Source organism: Apteryx rowi, unplaced genomic scaffold, assembly GCF_003343035.1.
Source record: "Apteryx rowi isolate R43461 unplaced genomic scaffold, aptRow1 scaffold_6, whole genome shotgun sequence".
NCBI classification, from domain to species: Eukaryota; Metazoa; Chordata; class Aves; order Apterygiformes; family Apterygidae; genus Apteryx; species Apteryx rowi.
In genome coordinates, this window is record NW_020450871.1 from 8,318,491 (window position 1) to 8,345,595 (window position 27,105).

At 44.2% G+C, this 27,105-nt stretch overlaps 1 protein-coding gene across 2 annotated transcripts in view; it reads right to left on the minus strand.

The window, feature by feature from the left end:
- Window positions 1-619: 619 nt before the first annotated feature.
- XYLT1 (xylosyltransferase 1) overlaps window positions 620-27,105 on the minus strand; it is a 282,026-nt gene continuing 255,540 nt past the window's right edge. For both annotated transcript variants that reach the window (XM_026083266.1, XM_026083267.1), the window contains 5 exons: window positions 26,097-26,273; window positions 21,212-21,474; window positions 17,479-17,674; window positions 11,015-11,348; window positions 620-2,307 (listed from right to left, as the gene is read on the minus strand). In XM_026083266.1, coding sequence (XP_025939051.1) covers window positions 1,985-2,307; window positions 11,015-11,348; window positions 17,479-17,674; window positions 21,212-21,474; window positions 26,097-26,273 — 1,293 coding nt within the window. In that variant the 3' untranslated portion in view covers window positions 620-1,984. The remainder of the gene's footprint in view (window positions 2,308-11,014; window positions 11,349-17,478; window positions 17,675-21,211; window positions 21,475-26,096; window positions 26,274-27,105) is intronic.

The following is a 27,105-nucleotide window of genomic DNA, read 5'->3' on the forward strand; positions in this document are numbered from 1 at the left end:
AGGAAAGGGAGGTGTGAGGGGAGGAAGGCCTTTTCTTAATAAAGGCAGCTTCAGTTAGTAAGATAACATAATCTTCAAGCTGCAAAAGCAGCACCTACTAATTAGTCATTGACTAAAACATAAATAATAAATATCTAAATTGTTCCTTCTATGCATCCATTTTTGTGCCAGATGATAAACATTTAAATGCTCTGCCTTAATGCCAGCACAGCTGACACCGCAATTTCAAGTCCAAAGCAAACTGCAAGTAGCTTTAAACCAACACTATGGAGAGAAATATAATGAGCCACTGGGACCTGTGTGTTATGGTCATCTTGCAACTGTTGTTTAAAAGGGAATTCAACCTTTCCGTGAGATACAATTATGGAATGATTTAAGGGTCTATTTCCCTCCTGATGTGGAAGCATAACTCTCATCAGCAGAAAGGAAAGTTATACGTGCACACAGAAGGGTAAACAGCTACTTTACTTCACTAAATTAACAGGTTTTTTTATAATTAACCCAAGAGCTTCTAATAGCCTTTTCGGGTTATGTTGTTATCAAGAGATTACCACAGCAACAACACCCCCCCCCCCCCCAAAGTGCATGTTCTATGCAAATGCAAAATGCTTCAGTTGGAGATGTATGTATGTGCATATAAAAACATGTATTTTAAAAGTTGTTGGAATGGAAATGAATGTTTTTTCCTAGTACAGAAAATGCAGGTTAAAATGATGTGAGATGTACATATTCAAAACAGGATGCAGCCTGCTAGAAAGTCAAAATCCGAACACAGGCAAAGGTGGGGTTTGTTGACAGAATAAAGTAACAGCACTGAGAAACATGGCCTTGCTCTCCTTCATATTCAGCTCGTGGCTTTGGTCAGGAACCATCCTGTCTTGCTCACCACAACCTCCCACATGCCCTATGCAACCCTAAGAATAGCCATCTTCATTAAGAGCTGGCAGATCTGAGACCAAGCTAGGAAATTAGTGTTAAGACTCATTAGCCACTGCTCAATTTAGGGAAGAATTAGTTTGCTGCAACTTTAGGTCCCAATCTTGTTCCCATTGAGAAAAATAATCTTCACCTCTAAAGTGCAAAGGGCCAAATTTTACTGTTTCACCTGTTCTGAGGAACTGAACTGTGACCTCATGAGAAGACTTATCACATGGTGTGAGCAGACACATCACAAGCTACCCCCAATTCCTGCATACCGCTCGCTGGAAGTCTGCGAACAGGCTTAAGTGCTGGTGGGCTTAAGAAAAAGCAGAAATCAAATGGGCTGGAATCAAAAATGCTTCTTTGCTTTTAAAAATAGTGCTAGTAGTACCAAGATCCTGAAGTTGACTGCATGAACAATAAAAAAAAATGATGACTGCGAACACTGGTTCCATTTAGAGCTTATCAGGAAATTAGTCTGAAAATAACACTGCTTTTGCTCATTTTCCCCAACTAGGGTAACAACAGACATTAGCTGAGTCCAGAATTACTTTGTGTTATAAAAAAAATCATGAGCAAGGATGTATCCCACATATTTCATGTTCCGTAAGGTAATGTAGCCATATGGGATATAGCCTGCAGTAACCAACCTTCCCAGGAAACATAAATAAAAGGTAATTTTGCTGTGATTGAGTCATGATAGCAAAATAATTAAAGCCTATGAAACAGCAGAAGTACACACAAATTTATTTTTTAAAAACACTTTTAGCAGCTGCTCCTTCACTGCCCGCTCCTTAACTTCTTGTTACTGTTCCCAGCGCTGCAAAGGCCGTGGGTACAACGCAGCGTGGTATGGCCATGGCCCTAACCAACCCAATAGAGGTTGCTGAGCTGACGGAGAGAACAGTGCCAAAGGCTTTGTCAGATTTTTAGGAATTATATTGCAACATGTAACAAAAAGGTATAATGTTTCCTTAGGCTTCTGAAATCTGCCATGAGATTCACATATGAGCAAGGTTAAATTCCCTTTTAAAACCTATGCCTAAGAAGAGCATACCAGATGCTACCTCAGCCGACCGTCAGGTTTCACAGGGCCCAGCTCAGACTTGGGGTCGGGGCTCAGCGAGCTCCACGCCGTCTGACTGCACGCCTGCATCACTGGGCACGAGGTGGCCCCGCTGCTGCAGACGTCCACCGCCGACCACGCGCTGCCCACCAGCGAGTCCACCCAGCTCTCCAGCTTGGTGCCCACGAGCGCCGCATTCCTCCTGGCCTGGTCCAGCTGGGCGGCGCTGATGGGGATATTTAGGACAGGGTTCAAGCCCTGGAAGCTCTGTTCCATATACGCGTTCCTTGGAGGCCCATTGTGATACTTCATGGCTTCCTCTGGAAATGCAAAAAGAAACCCCAAAATTAGTGAGGAAAAGACTTCTTCAGGGCTTAAGGTCACAGCAAACCAAAAGCCAAAAGTCAGTGGTGCGCTGCAATCCATTTCCGTGGCCCTGGAAATGAGCTGTTCTCGACAACACACAACGAAAAAGCAGACCCAGCCTCATGGGCTTCCTGTCTGGGCGCTCGCTAAAATCTCATCGTACCTGGACCTTGAACAATGTGCAGCTCCCTCTCAGGAGAAGCTAATTTGGCATGCAGGAGAAGCAAATTTTACTTCTTTCACCATGGAGGAAGCTGAGGGAGATGCACCCCGTTCAGCTGACTCTAGCCTCCGTGAACACCCACAGGACACCATGCCCTGAAATTAGGGAACAGTTCAAGGATATTTGGTGTGAGAAGGCTGCCAACCCTTGAAGTGCTGTCATCAGTTTGGCTAAGAAAAAGATCTCAGCCTTTTTTTTTTTTTTTTTTTTTTTTCTTCCTAACTGGATTCACCCTCCCCAGGGCTGAGGAGACGTCACAATGTTCATTGGCTCCATTTGCCTGCAAACGCTGGGTGGCATCGTTCCTGGCACTGGAAGGATAACAGCACCATGTTGGACAGACCGGACCGGGCTGATGACATACTTAACCCCAGCATCATTCTGGAAATACTCCAGTCTTTCTTACTGGGAAAGTACTCTTTAATCATAATCATATTTTAAGCTCTTGTGCTGAATAATGGATCAAAAACATTTCCTAATGACACTTTTCTTTGCACTGCTGTTGTTTTTCTTACAGTAATTCTTCTACTTCAGCAAAATGCAACACATCCTCCAAATCTGTGATATTGCACCAAAAATGATTGCCATAATTGTGCTAAAACTCTTTTAAAGAACTGGGGCTGGACATTATGGGTCAGTCAGTCCTTGTCTAAGGCACACTTGCTTCTCAAGGTCTGAGTGTGGACTGAGGGGCTACTCATAAAACCAGGATGTGACCCTCTCAAAATATTCACTCAGTGCCTCTAGGGAGTAAATTTTCAACCATTTCTTTCTGTTCTCAGTTGACTTCTTTTACCATCATCCCTCCCTGCAGCACAGAGGACACGTTGAGCTCTGCCAACGTACACAGTGTCTAGAACACAAAATGGGCCCATTCAGGGCCCTCCAGGCTAGGAAAGCCACAGCGCTCAGATACCATTTAGAGGCCAGGAATTAAATATTAGCGTCTACAATTCCTTCCACATGTCCCTGCGGCTTGCACTGCAGATTGACACTGAGTCCTTTCTTCCAGGCAGAGGACAGTATCTCAGATGCTGGCAATAAATCAGCACATTTATTTAGAGGGAAAAGGGACATTTAATTGGAAATTTGCTGTTACATTTGCAGAGTCTTTAATGTCAGATATTGTGTAAGTCTGTTACTTCAAATCCCCAATTAAATTAATTCGGCACATCCCCATCACCATTATATATCACTTACTGTTCCTGTATCCATCAAAAACTCTCTTTTATTTTAAATGGTAGATGCCCACAATAACCTCTAGTCAAAAACGAGCCTTTGCTAAGCACATGTGTGAAAAGTGTGCTCTGCCAGAGTACTGCAGTTTAAGAAACAGAACAAGTACACATGATTAAATTTCCTCCTTTGGAAGCAATTAAATATGGAAGACTGTTTGTCAACATATTAATTAAATAGGAACATTCTAAGTAAAAATCCCAAAACAAATAAGAGTTGGCATTACTAGCAGGATCATCTGATTGAAACAGGCAATCTAGAGAGCTTGTTGAATTAAAGGCTGTTGTGCATGTGTTTATTGTAGGGAACGAGAGAGACGTTTTTCCAGACAAATAATGGGATGAGATGGAGTTTGCTCTCCGCCAGCGCTCGGTCTCTGATGTGTCCCATGCTCCGCAATGTCGTGGCTATGCGGAAGGGAAAGAAACCTACCAAAAACATAGGACTTGGTGATGGTCATTCGGCAGGAGGTAACCATCCTCTCTGAATTTGTGGCCCCTGTTGCTTAGGACCAGTGGGGTGTTTTTGCTAAGATCAGGCTGATAAGCTCAGCATCTTCAACAAATTTCCATTTCTTCACTTTGCTGTTCCTGTACCGGTGTCAGACATGCTGCACGTCTCGCGCCAACACCCTGGTGCTTTGCTCTGCACCGCTAAGCGACTGCAGTGCTCTGCTCCAGCCCTGGCTGCATGTCCAGAGCATGCCAGCAGAAATGAGGGTAACAGTGTAAAATGCAACTGAACACAGCCTTTTTCGAAAAGCAATACATAAATATCATCAGCAGATAGGAAAAGGAAATAATGCAGAGGCTAGTACTAATGGAAAACGCCCCACAATGTTTTTCAGTGTCTTAAGAGCTGCTTCTCTGATGGAAGAAAGATTAGGAAACCCTGACACAACGCGGCAGGGGTCTGCCTGCCCCGCACGGGGACCAATGCCCCCGCAGGTGTCTGCACTCCCTACAAAGGACTTAGGAAAAGCAGAGAAAAGCAACAGCTGAACAGGGGCTTGAGGATCACAACGGCATTATGATGTGCCTCAAATTCTGCCCGATTTGCACCTTCAGGATCTGGGCTAAAATAATTTCTCCAGAGCTTGGCATTAGCTGCAGAGCCAAAAGGAAGATGTGGCTGTTTGACTCCTTCCCTTGGTTGGACACACAGAGAAAACGCTGTAGGGCGAGCTGCTTGACATGGATACCGAATTAGTATTTAGGGACTGACACTTCATTCCTTTCTCATGAAAAAATAATGAAGAATGTCAGGCTTTCCTCTATGAAATGTGTGTTTAGACTTTTAAAACTGTACAGTTAGAGCAACCAATTCAAAAATTAATGGAATTGCAGGCATTAAACCAGACTTTTTGCCAGGAAATACATCCAAAAAGCCCTTTGACTTCAGTGGAGGATGCAGGCTATGTATCAATGCAAAATATGTTCCATTGACTTTAAATGGCTGTTTTTTTAAAATGAGTTATTTTTGTCCCCCATTTTTGTTTGCTCTTCACTCTGGGAGGGCACTTCCCTTCTCAACGGGCATTTTTTACTATAACTTCTTTGGAGCACATACACAGCCCGTAGTCTGTCGCACAGGCTGGGATTTCAGCATTTTTGTGGGGGTTTGCTCAGTATTTTGCAGAAAAAGCAAATGATTTTTAGACAGACAGTGGGCTAAGGAATGAAAAATGTGGTTACCTTGGTACACATTAAGGCGCTAGACTGGTGATTTTTTTTTAAAGCAATACTGAATGTACAGCTTTATTTCTTTACTTGAATTGTGTTGAAACCCTCTGGCAAGAAGGTAATTTTTTATTGGCATTTTGTTTGTTTTCTCTCGCAGCAAACAAGACAGTGCTGCATTTGCTCATTGTGAAGCTAATCGACTCCTTGTCAACTGGATCTGAACTAAATTTCAAAGCAAATCCCTGTCTTTGGGGTTTTTCTCAGCATGACGATTCTTGTGCATCTCTGCTCCTCTGCAGCCCCGCACTTGCCTGCTGCTATTATTATGTTTATCAAGAACATGTCACATAACCTCTAGGTAATTTAAAGAATTCACAGCAGTTCTGGCACCGGCCGCCACCCACTTTATAATCCTTATAGATGCAATTTGAATTGATTGAGCCACTGCAAATAACCAATGGCAAAACAAAGGTTTCCCAGTATATACTTAATTAAGATGATCCATAAATGTGGATTAGGTAGAAGGCCTTAGGAATGCATGTGTGCATGCTGGTCTGTCTGCTAATGCCTTCGAGCCTTTGGGACGGGCAGCTGCAGCTGGAGGGTGCGCAGACTGGAGCAGCATGTGCGGGAACGAAGCCCCTGCTCTCCTTCCCTGCCCTTCTCATTTGAAGGAAGAAGTGTTTTATTTATTTATTTATTCCACTCACCCCCCCCCCTTTTTTTCCCCAATCCAGTGGTTGGTATCAGCTTGAGCTTTGGGGCTCTATCTGCCCACTGGCTCACAGTAACCTATTTAGCTTTAATGAAACAGGTACTACATATTAAACGCCTGACAACTCATTATCATAACTCCAGCTGGGAGACCACTGTGAAAACTTTGCCATGAATATAAACTCCAATTTAAAAATGAAATTGCCTTGGCTTTTCCTCCGCACCCCTCTGCCCCCGGAGAACATGCGTGTGCTGCGCCTGGCACGACGGCTTTGCACGGAGCCGGGGGGGCAAGCGGGGCAAGGGGGCCGCAGAGCCAACCTCTGCCAAACACTCGCCGTTTCACCAGTACCGAAATCTACCTGGTAACTTGGGTGAGGCTGAGAACTGCTGGCTCTCGCTGCATGCTCAGATACAAACCATCCTTCTGCATCCCTCCATTAAAAAAAAACAAACAGTAATTCCTGTGGGATATTTTTTCTGGCACAAGTCTGAAACCCCAATGAAGCATCCTGATGGTGTCTTACATCACTTCAGTCACCTGGTAGCTGCTCTGCTGGTGCCCGGCGCCCTGCAGGCCCTGAGCGAGGGCAGGGAGGAGGACGGTGAGTCACGGGGGGCGCTGAGGAATGGGCCTTAGGAAACCATAGGCAGCAGCAGTGGAGAAAGGGCAGAAGGCGGCTGTGGCGGACCACGGCAGAAGGGCAGGCGAGGGACCCGCCACCGGGCAGACGGGCTGCGGCGGCTCCCTGCCCCGCGTGCCAGCTCCCCTGCCCCGCGTGCCGGCTCCCTGCCCCGCGTGCCGGCTCCCTGCCCCGCGTGCCGGCTCCCTGCCCCATGTGCCGGCTCCCTGCCCCGCGTGCCGGCCCTGGGCCGTACTGCCCAGCGCAGGGACCATGCTGCCTCTCCGCAGGGTCTCCGAGCCCTTCTCCGTGGCTTCTCTTGTATAATGAGTAGAGGTTTTATCAGCCTGAGCGAGGATGTGAATACTACATCAATTCCTGTGTTTTTTAAAGTATAGCTGGGGAGGGGAAGAGGACTGATAGGGCTGGCATGTCCTCTGTCCCAAGGGATCTCCCACCCTCCGTTCACGGCTGACTGCTCTGAACTGCGCCTCCTGTTCGGCTCTGCCTCTCTCCCGTCACCGCGCCGGGGACGCGGACGTCAGGCCTCGGGTCTCCGAACCGCGCTTCAGCTCAGGCTGCCTAAAGCGGGCAGCATGAAGCCCCGTCCTGCTAGCGATCTCCTTCCTTTCCTGCTCCTCCTCCTCCACATTTCCCCCCGTTCTGCGTCCTGGCACAGTTTAACCCTCGGGGCACCTCGCTGCTCCTTAGCAGCCCTGCGCTACTCGGCTTCAGCAAGCTCAGCCAAGGGGTTAGAAACTCAAAGTCGCCACTGAGAAGAAGAAAACTGAATCTGTCTGCATGGGGCGCTGGGGGAAGGAGGCGCCTGCTGGAGCAAATGAACCAGATTTTGCCAAATGAGTTATCTGGCAAATCTGTTTAATTTTCCTCCTTTTTTTCTCTTTGCCCAACCAGGAAACCACGCAGTGGCACTGCGAGCCAGAAGGAAGCTGCTGAAGGCAAAACTGATTAGTGACAGAACTGGAGAAGGCAGAAACGGATTTGGATGGCTGGAGGGGGACGAGGACAAGAAAGAATAAATAAAAAATTAGATTCCAGCCTTCCCCTGAATTAGTTTGGGGAGTCTAGTTTACAGTGGAAATGCACCAAGCCTCCTGGTGCCTTCAGTAACTCTATTTAAAGAACGGGCTCTTACAGCCCCAGTTTTTTGAAAAAGGCAATGAATTTGTGTTTTTAGATCAATTTAAATTCTGTCAATTATGCACATCTGGACTTGCTATCACAGAAAAACCCGTCCCTGATTTCCCTCTATGGTTTTACTTGCACGAACAGACTCTAGGCCAAAATAAATAAATAAGTGGGCACAGAAAATGAATAAATTAGCTGCATATGCTGTTCTTATAAATTACTAAATGAAACATCTTTGCTGATAGCTATCCCAGAATTAATTTTTTTTATTTTTAACTTTCATCATGAATGTTGGGAGCCACAATATAGGAACGAGCACGTTTTGCTTGATTATTCAAGAGAGGAACAAGTTGCTCTTTTCATGGCGCTGGGGAATAGAAAGCGAGTTTGCCCTGTTGCGCGCTGTGCTGAAGTTACGCGTAGCTCTATAACACTAACTTGGGGAGATCTAAGAAATACTCAGATTGTTGAAATGTTCATGCTGTGAAGATAGAAGATTTTAGTAGCTGCTGCGCTGTTGCCAGATTCGGGCAAACACTTTTTAAGATGACACGGACAAATTACGTGCAGGGGCATGGACAGGTTTTCAGGTGTGTAACTCCGTGGCCGGCCCGTTCCTACATCTGGAGGGCACGGCACAGCGTAGGCCTGATCGTTGCCAAACAAATCACATGCAAAGTGATATGAAATGTATGAATGACTGTCTTCATTCAAAAAACTTCTGGAGTAGCTATTCATTTTCCAGGGCAATCTTTATGACAAGAACTTTAATTTTAGGGGAGAGGAGAGGAGAGAGGAGCATGGTGGGGAGAACAAAATTTTCAAGAAATCCCTAATAGAAGATATTATCCTTTTCCACTGACAGCTCCTGGCTAAGTCTGATGCATGTTTTATTTTCAGTGTTAAGACAAGACAATAACGCTATTCCTTCAGTTTAGAAGATTTCTGGCAGCCGTCATATTGTTTACAATGTAACAGAAATTGTTCTTTTAGAAGTCCTAATTCTTCTGTCATACTCTCACAATGCCTTTATTTGGCATAGAAAAATATATTTAAATAATAAAGTGGTGTCAATCTGACACAAGCTGGAAATCAAAGCTAGATGACAATTTCCTGCATAGAGTACAATAGTGTCGCTGAGAGAGAAAACTTTAAAAATACCAAACAGCAGAAATTTGCATTGTAAATGCTTACAGAATTTAACTACAGCGGAGTGTCACTATCTGCCCCTGTCGTTAATTTTCTCCTTTACCTTCATGTCTCAGACATCTGGAGATTATACATCACAACATCAGTAGCGAATCATTCCTGAGGAGTTTTTCCCAGATAATATTGTTTCCAAGCTTTATATCTCATTCCTGTAGTAGATTGTAATTACTGTATGAGTGAATAAGGCTCTTTAACAAAAAATATAAGCCTGAGCTTCTCCCAGGGAATCAATGGGTCATTTTTCTCTGTTACCTAAGTGGCCATACGGAGTGACTCCGTAATTTCAGTGGAGTTATTCCAGATTCAGAGTTTGGACCACAGGGGGTTTTGTCTCTGAGTTACGAAGCATGGACTCCTGGCTGCAGGCTGAGAAACCCTTGCTCTTGCCTTACAGGTAAAAGGCTGCAAATTTTATCACAGGTTGGCAACATGCCACATTTTCCATTCGATTTCCGCTTTAACTGTTAAATTAGCCAAGAACATGGAATTCATTAATTTACAAGAGGCAAGTCAATAATACCTGCATTTAGAAGTAAGTTGCCTCAAACTTTAAAAATGTCTTCCTTCTGCACATGGTGTTTCTTCCCACTTCATCACTGTCTATTAGCTAATAACAGCAGCAGGTTGTTCATGGTTTAGTTTCTGCTTAAGAAACGATGCCACCAAATGTTAGAAGAAGAAATCAGTGAGTTAGCTGTGCTGGTGGTGAGAAATGTGTAGAACGAAGCTCCCGTCGAGCGAGATAAGGGCTGCATTAGCTCCCAGCAGTTGTCTGGGGATGTTTGCATTACAGAAGCAGCACATTATACTGGAAGGTACATGCCTGACTCAGTTTATTTGCTGCCTTGTCAGGAAGAAGAACTTCTGAAAACTTAATAGGATCATTCATGTATCTAGCAACTTTAAGATGTCTAAAGTTATGAATATTAATATTAGACAGATGGAAGCACTTGAGCACGTAAGGAGAATGGTAAAGATATTCATAGCAACAAACTTGTTTTGATCTTACTGAATAAGAGAACAGGTGTGGCTACAAAATGTTCTCTCTTCCCACGGCCCAGTGTCCGCGGCGTTTGCTGAAGAACAGCCACGTGAACACGTGCTCCCGCGCAGACCGCTGCTGCAGCCGGCACGCTCCGGCGGCCTCAGCGTGACCGCTGCGTTTCAGACGGCTCAGTGCTACTGCGGCAGAGAAGCAAATGGCTTTCTGCTGAAAAAGTGAGCATGGGTCTGCTCCTGTAATTTCTGCGATCCCTTGCACATACGTGCATTTCAGCAACTCAACTGCTTGGTATTTACAAAGCAGGTTTTGGCAGGCATCAGGGAAAAGTGAATGCCTGGATCTGATAAATATGTCAGCGTACAAGTTCTGGCCTAGGGTAATTTTGACTAATTCAGCATTTCATATATTAATGCTTTTATCATTAAACACATAACTTTGTCAAGATAAGAGTTTAAATGTCTGTACATCTCTCTGAGCAAATGTGAATGAAAAGCAGCAAAGAAAGGAAACAGTCCATTTTTCTTTCTATTTCTAAATTAAGGTTTTTATCATAACTGTTAGATTGTTGAGACTCTAAAGTTCTTTGGATTCTGAACCATGAATATTTTAAAGATACAAATAGCCTTTTGTTCAAAGCGCCTGTGTTTTATGGACTGGATGCAGACATTTTTGCTTGTCTTGGTACAACTATTTCTTCTGATTTAATATCTAAAATATTCCTTTCTTTTCCAATACAGTGCAACTCCATTTTTAACAGCAGCATTTACAGTGAATAAAGATATGATAACTATACTATCTCTGGAACCAGATAATAAAACTTACCTTGTTTGATAGGCTGCCGATTAAAGAAGGTGAGAGGAGTAACGAGGAATTTGGTTTCAGCTACTTGTACCCAGTGGTGCAAAATTTTAATTGTCCAGACACCAGGTCGGAGGGGCAAATTCAAAGGTGGTTTGTAGTGAGTAAATTCTGCGCTGGATTCAATAAGGATATCGTACGTTGCGGCAATTATATTGACAGGATCGACCCAAATGACAGTGACGGTGACGTTGGGGCCTTTCCCCCACTTCTGCATGCCCACCGGCTCGTCCGTCGGCCCCAGAAGTCCTCCGAAGTTCCGGAAAAGCCTCTCCTTGGCGTCCCATTCGGTGCCAATCTGAAATCAGAGACCGCACTGCTACTAACATATCCTCTGTAAGCATCCAAGACCCTTAGGTCGAATGAGGGCCCCCAAGACACACAAATCGTATTTCTCTAATGACATGAGTTAAATGTGCATACAGAGGCTAACAGCAGCATGACCTGAGATCACAGTATGTACACAAACGTGAGGCAACCTTGAACCTAAAGTCCTTTTTTTGTGTCCATTTGTCCACTTCTGATTAATAGGAGGTTTTCCCTATAGGAAGGGTGATGTAACAGGACCCAGCAGCTCTCCTCTTCTTCCACATGGAAGCAGTCAATACAGGACCAGGCCTAGTGACAGAGGCCTACCCAGTTACTGCTAAAAGCAAGGAAGAGGCTTTTGCTGACTTTAGGAGAAGTACAACCAGTGCACGAGATGGCGTCTCCTCACACTCCCTGCCTGCCTGCTGCGGGGAGTTATTTCTGGTAAACTTGATTCTTACTGTCATAATGGTGACATTCTTTTTTATTTATTCACTAACTAATTGTGAAGCAGCTGATTCACAATCTAGTGTAAATATTTGATAGACCTTTCCTTTTCCTAGCAGCTTTCATATTTCAATGCTTTTTATATATATTTTAATGGCTCACCCATAACCCATGGGATGATACCAACTTACAAGCTGTTGCCATTAAACACTACTGAAAATAAGGATGTGTAACCAGATGGCATAGAAATATACATAATAATTGGACTCTTTAGGCCAACTGAAAGACTTTTTACTATCCCAGTACTATACCTAACATGTATTTATGATGTTGACTGTTAACAAAGCCAGTTCCTTCAATTCTCAAGAAGGCAACCTGGTGGACCACAGTATTGAAGGTTGCATATTTGCTTTCGGACAGAGTGCCCACCTTGCTTATCCCATAAGGTCCTGTTTCCATGGCCTCAAATCAGAAGAGATCAACACCAAACACAAAAACTGAAGAACAGGAGAACCCCTTGGCTCCTTTTAGTAAAGAGACATCTGATGTCATTCCTTGGAGAGACATACAGATGTACTGACCAGCCTAGTACTGAAATCCCTCACAGTCCTTCAGGTCTTCTTTGTCCTTAATCTCCAAACAAGCAACATAAATGATCTAATAGTTGATTTTGTTCCATATATAGAAACCATGGGATTCTCTCAAGTGGTCTCTGGAGTCCCATGCACATGCAGACTGGGTCCTCCTCTTTCAGCATATGTGGATAGAGAAGATTTCCCCAACTCAGCAATGCTCTTGCCCCTAACCTTCACCTCATGTGGGCCACAGTCAGAACCTACTTTCCTGAAAGAGTAACAAACAATTGTAGCTGATTTGCTTGAAAGGCTTTTCTTCTAGATTTCATCTCACTTGATGAGAATAAATGGCCCCAATCTAATGTCAAAATCCCACAAATCTGTAAAACACAACAATTACCTGATGTCTACAACCCCTGATATCTGTACTGGAAACTGTCCAACCTCCAGTCTTTTCTAAGCAGATCACTGTGGTTGGTAGATGAACTACACAGGGACTGCAAGCAAAAAGCTACAAGGCCAACAGAATAAAAAACTAACGACCTAAATCCATCTGTCAGCATACAAATTTCTCCTACAGGACTATGACACTGCAGAATAAGAGACAAAATGAGCCCTCTACTACTCTGCAATCAGCACAGCGGAATCACAGCTAGCAGAGGTATTTCACCTAGCACACCAGCTAATCAGCCTAGACAGCGTGGTCCAGGTATCAGACCCAAGCATCGACTGCCCTATAGAACTGTCAGCGTGTACTCTCCTGACAAGACCAACTGAATATGTATGGAACTAAGCTGTGAAAGAAAATTTCCTGACCAGACCTTACTATCTACTCCACCAACCTTCACCGAGTGTGGCCATGTCATACTGCTGTAGCTCAAGAGACCTGGAAATAATAAAGCCACAATACGTGAAACAAATCCATGCTCTCCTGGGCAAAGAAAACCCCCAAAGGAACAACTCTTTCCACCAGGCCTCTAAGAAATGAGCTCCTGGATGAGAAAACTGGCTCAAACTGAATGCAAGCAAGACACCAGTCAGTGCTGCCACCAGTTTCTGAAGGAGCAGTAAGATTTTGCACTTAGCATGTTTGCCATAAGCAAGAAAAACCTCAGGATGCTGTCTGAATCAGTAAACTTTGAATTTAAAATGCTGTCTTTAAACCTGTATTTAAAAATGCTTTCTGTCACCTCTAGTGTCATCTCTTCTTCCTGGACCAGCACATGGATGCAGTTCTCCTTGTATTCATCACCTTAAACTGAGTATCTATAATTCACTGTATCTGAAACTAATTGTGAAGATGATGCATGGAGCAAGTATGACCCACCTCCTCTATGACTTACAGTGTCATAAACACATCAGACCCTGCTACAGGCCTCCCGTCCAGTCCCTGTAATTTTCAAAGCAATTAATGGCTCAAGGTCTGGCTAAATTGAAGATCATATTTCTGTCTATGAAAACTGAGCCTGTCTAAAGCAATGCAGATCACAAAGCTCATGAGAATGGGGGAAAAAACAATGTTATGTAGGGGTCTTGCTAACTAAGGATTTTCTAGAGAGATCAGAGAAATCCAAACTGGAAAATTTTTAGGAAATATTGCAAGCCTGCTTCTTCAAGAAAGTCTTTCCACCATTAGAATGATACCTCACCAAAAGACCATTCCCTTCATCAGGAAAAAACTTTATCCAAATCAATCCATCCAAAAACCTACCCCAAACAGCAATCCTAGTCCTGAGGCGGAGGTGTAACAGGGAGTTCATGCAACCAGCGGCTGCTATTGATGCCAAAGGGGTGTGCTCAGACCCGAGTGATTGGCCAGGACAGAAACCCTGCACTATAGATGAGGCCCATAGTGCAAAATATAGGTCAAAAGATATGTGACAGGAGCACACGTGCCATCTCATGGAAGACCACAGGTGCATTAGAGAAGCAAAGGGAAGGGAGCTGCACACATCTATTTACAAGATCAGTCCTTTTTATCCAGCTCCGGCCTGGGGTACAGACATTCCTGTGCCGCACAGCTTACAGTACAAGCTGGTTTTGGAAGCACAGTTTAACGGGAATTTTATTTAAAGCAGTATTTAGAGGTTTATGCATCTTCCCCTGAACTTTACACAGCTGAATTCCTGGTACTAAGATGTCTGATTTTACAGGTCAAGAGATACTACAGTCCTATAATATTTTTCATATCCCTTAAAACATCTTAAGTAGGCTTTCACTTTCAAGTGGAATACACAAAGTACGGGAGGGAACCAAGCAGTAATGAATATCTGATACACTATGAAGGGATGTGGCACAGAAACTCACACTTTACATGTATTCTGGGCTTCAAGAGCAGGCAATGAGCATGGGGATGCTTGGAAAGCTGCAACTCTCTCATTGGCTTAAAACTCCTGTTTTCTGTCTCTGTTCAGTCCCAAGATAAAATTTTCCCAAGACAAATTATGCCTTGATTATGGGTTTGTGTCTCATTGCTCACCACAAACAGGACCATTAGGTTCACACAATGCACACTAATTGCCTGCCACCTAGTTTATTTTATTCTCTGTGATGAATCACAAGTCTTAACAAGACCAGAAATGAACTTCATGTTCCACTGGTATAGTCGGAGCTGAGACTTTTAGTACTCTATAGCAAATCAATCTTCCGCCCTCCGTGTAAAAGTTATCATGAATCCAGAGTAGTAGTAGAAGGATACATGGTATGTGTATTATTTATAAGCCAATTTTAGGAGGTGTGGGAGTTTCCTGGCAAAAAGAAGGCAGAGGTTTCACCCTTGGAAATCTTCTCTCTTGGATTTCCTGTAATTTTATGTAACTGCCCAAGACTGAGTGCAAGGAGCCCTGTGCAACCGAAACGCTATCATTAACTCTGTTAGGTGGCGCAGCCGGCTCATTTCTTCAGCTTGTCTTTACACTGGTACCGTGGCAAATCTGCTATTCAGGAAGGCAAGCCGGAGAAGCAAAGTGGGGAGCAAGAGCAGGCAGGGAGGGCTGGTTCCAGCTGGGGAGATCCCGTCTGATGCAATTCTGGCCGTGCACCAGGGTCACAAATAAGCCCAGGAGCACATTCAATGCAGCATATTTGTGCTCTTCCTGCTGGCCTCACTGGTGTGAGCTCAAAGAGGGAACAAAGCTCCCAGCTAAAAAAGGCCCTGTTCAGTAATAAATTATTGCCAGATCATGGGATGAAAGTTGTTGGAAAAGCAGCAGAGTAACATTTCTTGATAAACACAAATTTCAGGTTTCTTTGCCGGTGCACAACCTGTGAACATTGATACCCTTATCTTAGTTGGACTGCTAAATTTGTTTTACACTTACTGGACTTTGAGAAAGACAAGGCATTTTAATAAGCAGTGAGCAGATCAGGGGCCTACCAGCCTCACTGAAGCCGAAGAGGTCAACGCTGGATTTACACCAGGCTATCTGAGAGAGGCAGAGGTGCCTGCTGGCCAAGGAAAGGCAGAAGTAAAATAAACAATCAAGAAATAACTAAATGATTGACTTTGCATCTCCTGGTCTTTTACAAGATTAATCATCTAAGAAAGAAGAGGACAATTCAGGAGTATAAGTGAGAAACAATAATGAAAGCAAGCAAGCAGATACCAAAACTCTTTTCACGCATTTCAGATGGAAGAAAACATTTCCCTAGCCTGACAAAAGCTCACCACAGAACAACCCTTCCCATGCTTTGCACTCGCACAACTCTCACTGCAGCAGCAGTCAAACAGGGCTCTTTGCAGAGCAGCCGTGGTCTGCGAGGCCATGAACCATGGCTCACTCATCAGGTGAGATGCGGGGTCCTCCCTGCAAGGCCTCACGCTCCAGAGAGCAGTGGGCAAAGTGCAGTAAAGAGGCCACCAACATGCCAGCTGCTTCCTCCATCAGGGGAGCTGATACCAGGCCTGGCTGTTCCAGGACATCTGGAGACCAGGCCCACGGTTGCTGCAGGGCTGGCTTTGGGGGAAAAAGCATCAGTTTCAGTGCACTGGGGTCGGAGGGATCTGGCAAGTGGCCAGCAAGGAATTTGCGGTCTCAGGTTTGTTTCCTCCCTAGGACTGAGATGAAGTCAGATGTATTCCTTCTAAATTTTTTTATTCAAGTTCTAAAATACTAAGATGAATATATTAATTTTTATCATGCAATTAGAAAAGCCATTCCTGCTACCTCCCCCGTTGCTTGCAAAAGGAAGACTCAGAGCAGGTATCAGGCTGAAAGCAGGATTAAAAGAACCAAATAAATAGCAGCATTTCTCCTACAAATTTCAAGAATTAAAGCCTGTATGACCATTTATCATTGCATGAAATGATAAGTCTACCATCAGACACATTGATAAACGAAACACACCTTCCATCCATCTCTTTAATGGCACATTAGTGTCATGGATTTGCCATGCACACCAAAACACTGAATCCTACCTAGGCCTTTCTTAATTGCCCAAGAAGACGGTAATTTATGGACTTGACCATAATGACTTGAACACATTTGTTCAATCAATTTTATGCCTTAATTGAAATTTGTGGCTTAATGAGAAAAATCATGGAATTAACTGCTCAGACAGTTATATCTTTAAAACAGAACATAGATGTCAGGTTCTATTAGTGGTCAACTTTCCTAATATATTTTAGGGGTACATTTTTTATACCGTATGTCAGATACTGAGACAAATTCCAAGAAGAAATAACAGGCTTTGTGGGAAATCTCAGCCGCTGCCGTGATAATTTTCTCTTTGATGCTGCAACATCAATATTCTAGTCAGATGTGGCACTGGTGCCTGACTATCGCTAAATTTATGTTTTTTCGGCGTGTTCTCGAGCAGAACGCTTACCATATCCCCATCCCCATCTGGAACTGCAAAAACATGGCATTTTTCAGCTCCCAGGACTCTCTCATAGCTACAACTGACAACAATCACAAATTTTTAAAGTTACTGAGCCCCTTCTACAACTGTATTTCTTTTAATAAGGAGGCTGTGCATTAAACTAGACAGCTACTCTGACCTAAGAATTACATGGAAATACTATTTCCAAAGGCTGCTGGATTAGCATGCAAGCTCTCCAGTGGCTCCTGACGCGAATGGGTGGCTAAGCACACTTACCTCGGAGAACTGCAGCCTTCCAAAATCACTCGGTGGACTTGCAATCTTGAAGACTTTCTTTGGCATCACCCACGTTTCCAAAGTTTCTAGCTTACTGACAGCCAGGTTGGTCGCATGGTATCTGATTAGGAAGCCTTGGAAACGGTCAGCAAGGAAGTAAAGATGGACCGAAACTGGATGGCCCATGGGATAGTATCTGTAAAACGGCACAAGCACATGCTTATCACTTACACACACACGAGACATGAAATCTCCATTTACTTGGAGCTAATGGCTTAAGAAGGCTTTCATTCCAACTAGAAAATTCACCACTGTTACATTACAAGATTTCAAATGTGTTCATTACTCATTATCAAATATTCTTAGGCTGTTCTGATTATCCTGAAACATAAAAACTGTTACTAAGAATATATGCTCATTTAGAAGCTATTCACAACTGTAAGCTCTTTAGGAGCTACCTCTGCATGCCAGAAACCTCCAGTCCCTCACTATCTCTTCTGGGTAAGAAGACCTACCCAGACACGTACACTGTCAGGTTGTAGCACTGTCTACTAGACTAAACAATGTTCAAGAAATGTCTCAGTTGCCCCAAATCCGGTGTTCTTTTTGTCTACCTTCAGAGAGGCACTGGTAGGAGGCAGTGACTCACTGGCGTGCTGCTGAGAGCTGCGGGCCAGGGACAGCAGAGGGTGCTCCAAGGCCGGGCAAGGCGCCCATGCCAACGCGCCGATGCCCAGCTCAGCTCAGCCCACACAAATCTCCCGCTCTGATCACCACGCACATTCCCAAGGGCAATGCTCCGCAGGGGCAACTGGCAGCAGAAACTGGGCCTACGTTTAATGAAATGAACTTCACACTCATGAAAGACTTGGATTGCTCTTGCCATTTTTTACTCATAATTAAAAAACAATCCCAGTCAACCAAATAGGAAAAAAAAAAATCTAAACAGGAGATCTGGAAGCCTTCAGTTACAGTTTGGACATTAGAGACACTGTAGTTATGGATTCAAATGATTAAAAATTTAGGGCCAATTGTCTGTTGCAGCCTCAGAAAGATTTTTGTTATGATGTGCGTGTGTGTACATATGGATATATAAATAAATAAATAAGATGTTCATGGCTCCGAAACTGAATAATTTGTTACTTTGCAGCACTGACATTAACTGCGAAACAAGCGTGTTTGTAATCCATTTAAAATCAACTGGTATCACATCTTCCCAGGAAATCAAGTCAGCTAAGACTGACTCCTCATCTTAGTTATTATAGCTCAAGATGCTAGCACTAAGAAGAGCTAACCAGCAATGACTTTCCATTTCCCCAAACCAGTAACACCCAGGAGGAACTCTCTAGAGCTTGAGAAACAAATCCAATGAGATGGGTACAAACAGGGCCAGCGCTGATGGACCGGGCAAAAACACAGCAAAGCTATGCAGCCAATGCAAGCAACAGTCTAACTTCTGTTCTGAACACTAAGGTCTCCTGTTTTATATGTGTGCAGCAGCAAATATTTACAATATCCTTGAAATAGTCTGAGTAAATTGTCTCTTGGCAGCAGCGAGTAAAAATGCCTAGAGATGGAGAGAAATAAATTAAATCTCAATCACACATTAGTGTTGCTTGCACTGAAGATGCTGATGTGCAATCTGATTTGGTAGCGGAGCACTCTGCAGGGGGCTTGCTTCTTGGGGCGGTGAGCTAGTCCTGGTTAGAAAAGCGGGCAAGGCAGCATCTCTTAGACAAGTCTCCTGGGTGGCTGCGGGTGGCAGCGCAGGATCGACTCCAACGTGATCGTAAGCAGCAGAGGCTTTCCTCGCAGCGCCGGCACCGCTGTGAGCCCAACGGGGGTGGCGATGGCAATATCAGCGAGCTTCACACCGCTCTTAGCCCTCGCAGCAACGGGAATATTGTCGAGGTGCTCAGTCTAAATATATTCCTTCTACTGCTGCTCGAGAGACATGCAAAATTATGAGAGGGAGGGAAGAAGTGTACACATGTGTACACCTAGAAAGAGAATGGAGTATCAAGGGAGAAGAGAGGCGAAACACAAACCTGAGGATTATCCACTTTTATATGATTTAATTTGGACACTAACTAGCAGTGTTTTGAGGGGGCTTAGCTAGGTATGTAAATGAAGCCTTCGTGCAATATCCCCATTTGCAAATCCTCCCTGCACTGTTTCACAAGGCTCCAGCCAGCAGAGGAGCCGTGTTTTATCCCGGAGACAGCTGCAATCAGTGGTGGATGACACGGCTTCCCTATCTATAATCTGAGCAAGCTTGAAAAGCACCTTGAGCTCCTGTGGAATGAAAAGCTCCCCAGAAATGAAAGTGATTATTGCTATAAATCATCATCAGCACATTGGCCAAAGGAATAAGCACAAAAGTAATTGTGAAGTTATTTTAGTACTGGTTATACATAGCTCCCATCCTCTCCACTGGCCTCACTGTACAGGACAAATGACCCAGGAATTCTTGAGGTCTGCTTTTATTTCACAGAAGAGAATGTATTCTACTTGTGATTATTTATATCTAATTGTTATTGACCTTTTATTGCTTTGCACTGGTAACCTTTACTGGCAAAGCTGTAATAGGAGTCTGGATCACTTATTGCCACATTTTTTTAGGTGGGACATTGCTCAGCACTTCCGTGACTAAAGAAGAAGGTCACAACACATCAGGTTCCTTTGCAGAGCACGAAAGGGGCAAACGCCATTTGTTAAAGCACAAGGAACGTCTTCAGCAGTTGCTGACTTAGGCTGTGTTTTCCATAAGGATAAAAAAAGGCTGGGTACCAGGGATATATTCTGAAGCAGGAACTAGAGACTGCAAAGTAAGACTTCAAAAGATGAACCATATCTGCTTTTAAATGTAAACAGCTTCAAATGTGCTTGCAGGCAGCACACATCTACTATGAAGTAAGCCTCTTCTCTGTCAATCTAACTCCAGGAATTCTTCCTACAAATACTTTTTGGAATGAATTCCTTCCCAGACTTACAGGTGAAAAAGGAAGCTAAAATACAGTTTTTTTTTCTTAAGGACCTTTATTTACTATATATTTATTTATTTATATTTATATATACATACAAATTATTTATTTGATGTTAATGGATCCCACCTGTTGCAAGATTTTCAGCACTTTCAGCTGTAGCAAGCAAGCGAACCAAGCTCGTGCAACCAGCTCTTTGTGCTCCATATGTGCACCCAGAGGAATAAACAAGCAAGGACCGTTAACCTGCCTGCATTTACATTAATTCTGAAATACTGTCCTCTGCTTCTGGTATGCATAATAAAGGTGAACACGACCTCTGCTGAAATGACACTGAGGGTTTAGGAGCTGTGAGTATAATATGCTCACTGAAATTAATAAAGAAAACGCAACAGCAGGGGCAGCGCTGCCCAACTGGAACATGTCAGTCTTGATCAGGCTGTAGAGCAGCTCCTTAAAAGTGCAACAGCCAAATCCCATAACGACAATCCTGAATACCAACCAATACCTTACTGCGGGCATAAGCACTCCGGGAAATAGGTGCCTTCCCCTTGCAGCTGCCTGGCCCTGCGTGACTACATGCTCCAGCCAGCACAGCCAAGCAGGTGAATGTCCTTCAGTGCCTGGTAATTTGGTCTGTCTGCTCTGAAGCACCCAGACCTACCATCTTCCATGGAAACCCATGGGAATTGCTGACACACCAAGGAATCCTGCTTCCACATATAGAAAGGAAGAAGATTCAGACTAACCGGCAGCTGTTGTCTCCAACGGTGTGAAATGAAGTCTCAGCTCTCCTCAGGCCCAAGCGCGAGAACGAGTGGTACATGGTCAGTGCCACATCACTGAGAGTGTGGATGCCATCGGGCTCGTCATACACGTTCTCCCAGTACGACCTGAGACCTGGCGTGCCAGAGGGGTAGTTGCCGTACAAATAATAGTCCAACTGGCCAATTATCTCTTGGTTCACCACAGCTTCAAATTTGCGGGCAAAGAACGTTGGCCTGGCAGTCTGCTGTGGTAATGCAAAAGAAAAAGAAACCAGAGTTAGTTCCTGTTTCCAGCCACAATTCTTTGTCCTAAGCACAGGGTTGGAGTTGAGGACTCGAGCAGAATTTTCCCACAGGCAAAGATGACTTAACTGGTGAGTGTGGTAAATTTCAGATAAAAACTACACAATTACTCAACACAAATGTAGATGGTTCTGGTCTGCTGCAAAAATGGAGAGCCCTCCCCTGCCTACAGGCCTCTCACGTGGAGGACAGGGAGGCCCTTGAAATCAGGCCTGTCCCTGTGACTGAAAGACAAAAAGCAGCCTGCAGGGCCAGTAAGCCACTGGCCTAAGAATAGGCCAGGCATGAGATGAGGAAGAAAGATGTTTCAGGGTTAAATTGGAAGATAGAAGTCCTTGAAGTCAGCCAAAACTTCACCTATCAGTAATTCAACAGGATACGGAAGTGGTGCAGTGTGCTTTAGTGGATGCTGCAATGAGAGCTGAAGGTAAACTGGACATGGCTCTGAGCAACCTCATCTAAATTTGAAGTTAGCTCTGCTCTGAGTAGGTGGTTGAACTAGAGACCTTCAGAGGTCCTTCCAGCCTCAGTTATTCTCTGGTTCTAACCACCAAACCTATATTAAGCACAATAATTCAATACAGAAAGATATAAGTTTGCTTTTGTCAAACATTCCTTAATACTGTTCAGGCAGGGCCCACCTGTGTGCAAGAGTCGGCACAAGATCTCTTAAGAGATGGCCAGTCCTATGCTCATGTCCTGTTCTTGGATAAGTTTCACCCTTCCAGAATAAAACTCATTGCAGTGAGGAGTAAGTTGACAATTACCAAGGAGGATACAGGATAAGATCAGACAAAAGAAGGAGCATGACAGAGGTTTCCACAACTGTTAATAGGCTTCAAGTGCCTATTAACTACAAAGTCTTCTATCAGTGGGCCACCCAGGTTAGAGGAGGGTATACTGAGGTTTTAAGAGAACATATTCCCATTGCATGAAACCCCACATGAACAGGATGATTACAGTCTCTGTAACTCTTCTCAGCACATTGTCACTGGAAACAACCTTCTCCTCCTGAATTTTCAGGCAGCATTGCATTCAAATGAGGGGAAAATGCTAAACCATTTTAGGGGATTAAAATGAAGGCAAGTGAGATTCTATGCCTGTTATTAATAGGTGGGATATGAAAACAAATCCAGTTAAAGAAAAATGGAAAGCTTAAGGAAAATCATGGGTTACACCCTCTAGTGATAGAAGAGGCTCCTTTGCTACTTACTTGGATAAGGGATTTTAGAGCACTGTACATACATAGTTCACTGGTGTGAAAAGCATTTTTGAAAGAGGAAAGACTTTAAGAAATTGCCATTCAAAATGTTAGAAATACAAAATTTCTCAGTGTCTCTCTTTTATGATTCACTTTATTTGTATTTAAGGTAAGACAGAACAAATAATAATTTCCACAAGTCCATCATTATGTCAATCAATTAAATGGCTCAAGTGGGTCAGTTATTTTAAAATAATGGCTCAGTTAACTGCTTAAGTCAACCTGGATTAAGTCAGGATGTGCTTTTAAAACTTGGTTACAATTCCTGAATCACTTTACAGACTAGTCTACGTGCAAATACTCCAGCAGAGAAGTGACAGACTATTTAGAACAGAACAGCTATTCCGGATAATGCAATGTGTGAACATGTCTATAGTGAAAACAAAGCTGTAGAGAAGCTATTTAGACTGTGCTTATGCTAGTAAATAAAGCAGGGTAGGGCCCATTCCCCACTCCTGAGGGCAAGTGGCATGATGTACATGCCACTGTTGCATTGACTGTATGCATCGACTGTTCCCTGTAGAAGAGGTGGCCTCATCTATGCTGGCTACTGAACAACCTTGGTCCTTTCTCCTGAGCTGTGCCCAGGCATTGCTAGTTGGCATGGGTCAAAAACATGCCACAGAGCATGCTAACATTTACACAGCATGGACTACTGTGTGCCAGGGCCTAGCCCATGCCCTGGCCCTGCTCATTTCCTGGTATAAAGCCATCAAAACGGTCACCAGAACTCAGGACAAAACAGTGATGATCGCCCAGTCTCTGCATGACATCTGAGGCCAGGGTAAGGCTGTAGCACCAGGGCATGGTGGCTGGGGACAAGGGCGCGAGAGTGGACGGAGGCGAGGTCGCAGCTGCACGCTCCGTGCGACTCAGCAGTCCCCAGACATCAGCGAGGAAGCCCCACTACCTCCACGAACCTGGGACTCCACGAACCTGTTCCTGGGCACTACCAGCCCCCAAAGCAGGCCGGGTAACTGGCTTACGTCTATCACCTTCCTGAGAAGCTCAGTAAAGAACTTAGAAGGAGAGTCTAAATGAAGTGGAAAAGAAACCCGGATTAGACACAACCGTTTCTTTCAGGACTGGCTTCAGGAGCACTTATCCTCAGAGCTGGCAAAAGAGATGAACCAAAGCCACAAGAATTACTGCACAGTTTGGGTTCCTTCCCTGCTGTCCACTCTTTGCATATTTTCAGCAATAAACATTCTTTTGAAGCATCTCCCTCTTTTTATTTATTTATATTAGCACACGGATGCTGCTTTGCCCTTCTCAGAATGAACCCTCTAGACCAGACACTAAGCTGAAGTCAGGAGAGCCTTCTCCAACCCTTTCCTCTCCCTGTGTTAGCAAAGTGCTATCTGCCTCCTGGGGAAGAAATACAAATGTCTGGATACCAAGAATATGAGAACAGCAGCAGTGTTTTTCCCAAATGCCTGGTTGAGAGGGAACAAGTAAAATAAAAAGAAAAAATCTGTGCAGAAATCTAAGACCACTATTATAGTAGCAGATATATTTTCTTTTTCTCTGCTTTGGCCAGTCCCTTTGTACCAACAGCCACCTCCTGCTGCCCTGCTCTGGCAGGCACTCCATGTGCAGGTGTTTGCAAAATCTCTCTAAAACGTCATGTTAGCGAGGAGGCTGTGCAGCACTAGCAGTCAAGCAGGCAGAGAAGAGCACCGTGGGCATGGGGGCACGCAGCTCGGAAGGGTCAGAGCAGGATTTTAAGCAAGATTTTAAGCAGGTCCCTGTGAGGTGATGCATTTCAAAACTTCTGTGAAGTGCTTTCCAGGCCTTTGATACTCATCTCTCTGGGCAGTTCACAGCACGGATTTGGTGCTGTGAGGCGGGAAGGGGATTTGGGAGAGGCACCTCCCTGGCTGAGGCCCCTCAGCTTCTGCTTGGGCCCTCACAGCTTTCCTGCTCCATGCTCAGCAGAACCTCGCGCGCACCGCCAGTTTATATGCTACTTAGCCGACTACCATTAGCTTTTAAAATGCCCCTATTCTGCCTTGTTTGTATTTGGGCATGAGTTTGAGGTGCTGACAAGTTCAAAAGTGCCACAGATCACAGAAAAATTCTTTGGAGGACGTTCATTTGTGCTCAAGGGTGGCTCATGCTGCGTGCTCTCGGACACCCACCGCTGCAAGCCTCCTGGTGCAAGGTGCTTGCTGCAGGGGCTCTTTATCAGGCACATGTCAGAACTTGCCTTTTCAGCTATTCTAATTTTGAACTTTCCCTTGCTGCTCAGTTTACCTGATAGTTTTCTGAAACGTTGTTGTGGCTTCTTTTCCTAGCCCCAAGCAGGTTAGCCTCTGCAGACTTTCAGCAGCTTTTTAACACTTCCCATTTATTCCATGCTAGAGACTTTTCTGAGATCGGAGTTTGGGAAAGCAGAGGGTCTCTTAGATAATGTCTCATTTGCTCTTTTTGCGTCTGTGTCACTGACTTCAACTATGCCTGGTAGGCAGCTCATTACAATAAAGAAAAGATCTCTGTTTTGGAGTAGTCATCATTTTCGTGCTGTAGGGTAACACATTCCCCATCCCACACAAAGCCTGAACAAACATGCTTTATGCAGGGAACCCTGAGGAGCTGGAGGGGTGGAACTGCAAATCTGGCGAACTCGAAACAAGCTGTTGTTCATTCTTAATAGAATAGGCCAGATACAGTCTTGAGACCAAGTGCACCCTTGAACACAAGCATTTGCTCTCATGTCTGCCTTGAGGAAACTGTATCACAAAGGAACCAACTAAACTTTTTAAGGCAGTATTGCCAAACCTGGGTGACCCAAACCTCATGACTCTGGCCCCCAAACCAAGAGATGAACTTAAATATAATCATGTTTAAGAATATAATAATGAAAACTGTTTTGCCTTGTGCTGTGTAAGCCTCTAGCAGGTACTCTAGTCACATTTTTTAGCTTTCTTTTAAATTATAAGGATGAAAATCACTGTGGTTTAACTATGAAAGCCAGTAGATTCCTGAAATCATGAAGCATCTGAGTTGAAACCTTGAAAAAAAACCCTTTGCAATAAATTCACAAGAGCAATGTTGGTACTGTGTGAGATGTGCCAGGTTTCCACCCCTCCCAGCACAGCATATTGACCAGCGGGAAGCCTCCAAAGAGCTGCGTCACGATCTTGCTACACTGGGGTAAGTCTCAAGGGCCAAAACATGGGAGAAGAGACTTTTCCTTCTCCTAAACTGCTGACGCCATGCAGCTAACACTGCCCCCCACACCCAGGAACAAGGGTGAAAAACCTCCTTTGGGGATATCAGAGAAGGGAAAGCTTCAGTTACCTGGAACCTGTGGAAGTCTGCTGGTTTGAAATCGTTAGGCGAACAGCCACACCAGTCTACAATGTGCTTGTACTGACATTTGCAACCAAGTTTACGGTTCCAGTTCGTGATACGCAAATTGTTGTCCACCATGGAGTCACAGTACGGGCTATTTTCCAGGACAGTGTGAAAGAAGGACTGCAAGAAAAAAAGACCAGATCAGTACATTCAGCTCTTCAGACTTCCATTTTCTCCTTCAGTGCTGCCTGCGGGCCTGAACTGAACTCAGGTGACTTATTTTCTTTCAAAAAGAGAGGACTAACAACTTCTATTGTTTTGCCATGTAGAAAGGACATTCCGCACATATGCATTCTATAGAGCATGAAAAATTATAGCACACTATAGACACAGCCAAACAGTAATAATATGCAGTTGAGCGCACGCTACAATAAACTGGCACAGAATAATGACCAGCTTTGGACACTGGAGTGGAAAGGCACCAATGCCAGCAATTATTTTATTTTTATTTCAGCTGTACGAGCAATTCTAAGAAATTCCCATTATTTCTCTTCAGTAAGTTACTCTCTGGCCCAACAGATTCAGGGTTATTTTCCTGAGCAACGTGTTGATGATAAATCTCAAATTGTTTCTTAAGACAATTCTCAAACCTCAGCTGCCACCCTGGCTACTATGAAAAATACAGTCTCAGAGGGCTCTTCTGTCGGTCTCTGTGTCTCCAGCACTCTGAAATGCATTGCTAGTCTAATGGCCTTGCACTGAAATATAGAGTTCACCCCAGGCGCCAGAAGGACATTCTGCCTCCTGCAATTACATCTGAAATCATAAGTCTCTATTTGCTGACTCAAGGCAGCAAGGAATTCCTATTGGGCTATCCTAATTATATCACCATAATTTCAGCTACTACATAAATCGTGGGTAATGGGGACTGATACAGCAGGTTAACAGGTCAGTGAAGGCAGGGTGATTTTAAGAAGCCAGACATGTATCTTGAAACGAAAACCTTGTAGAG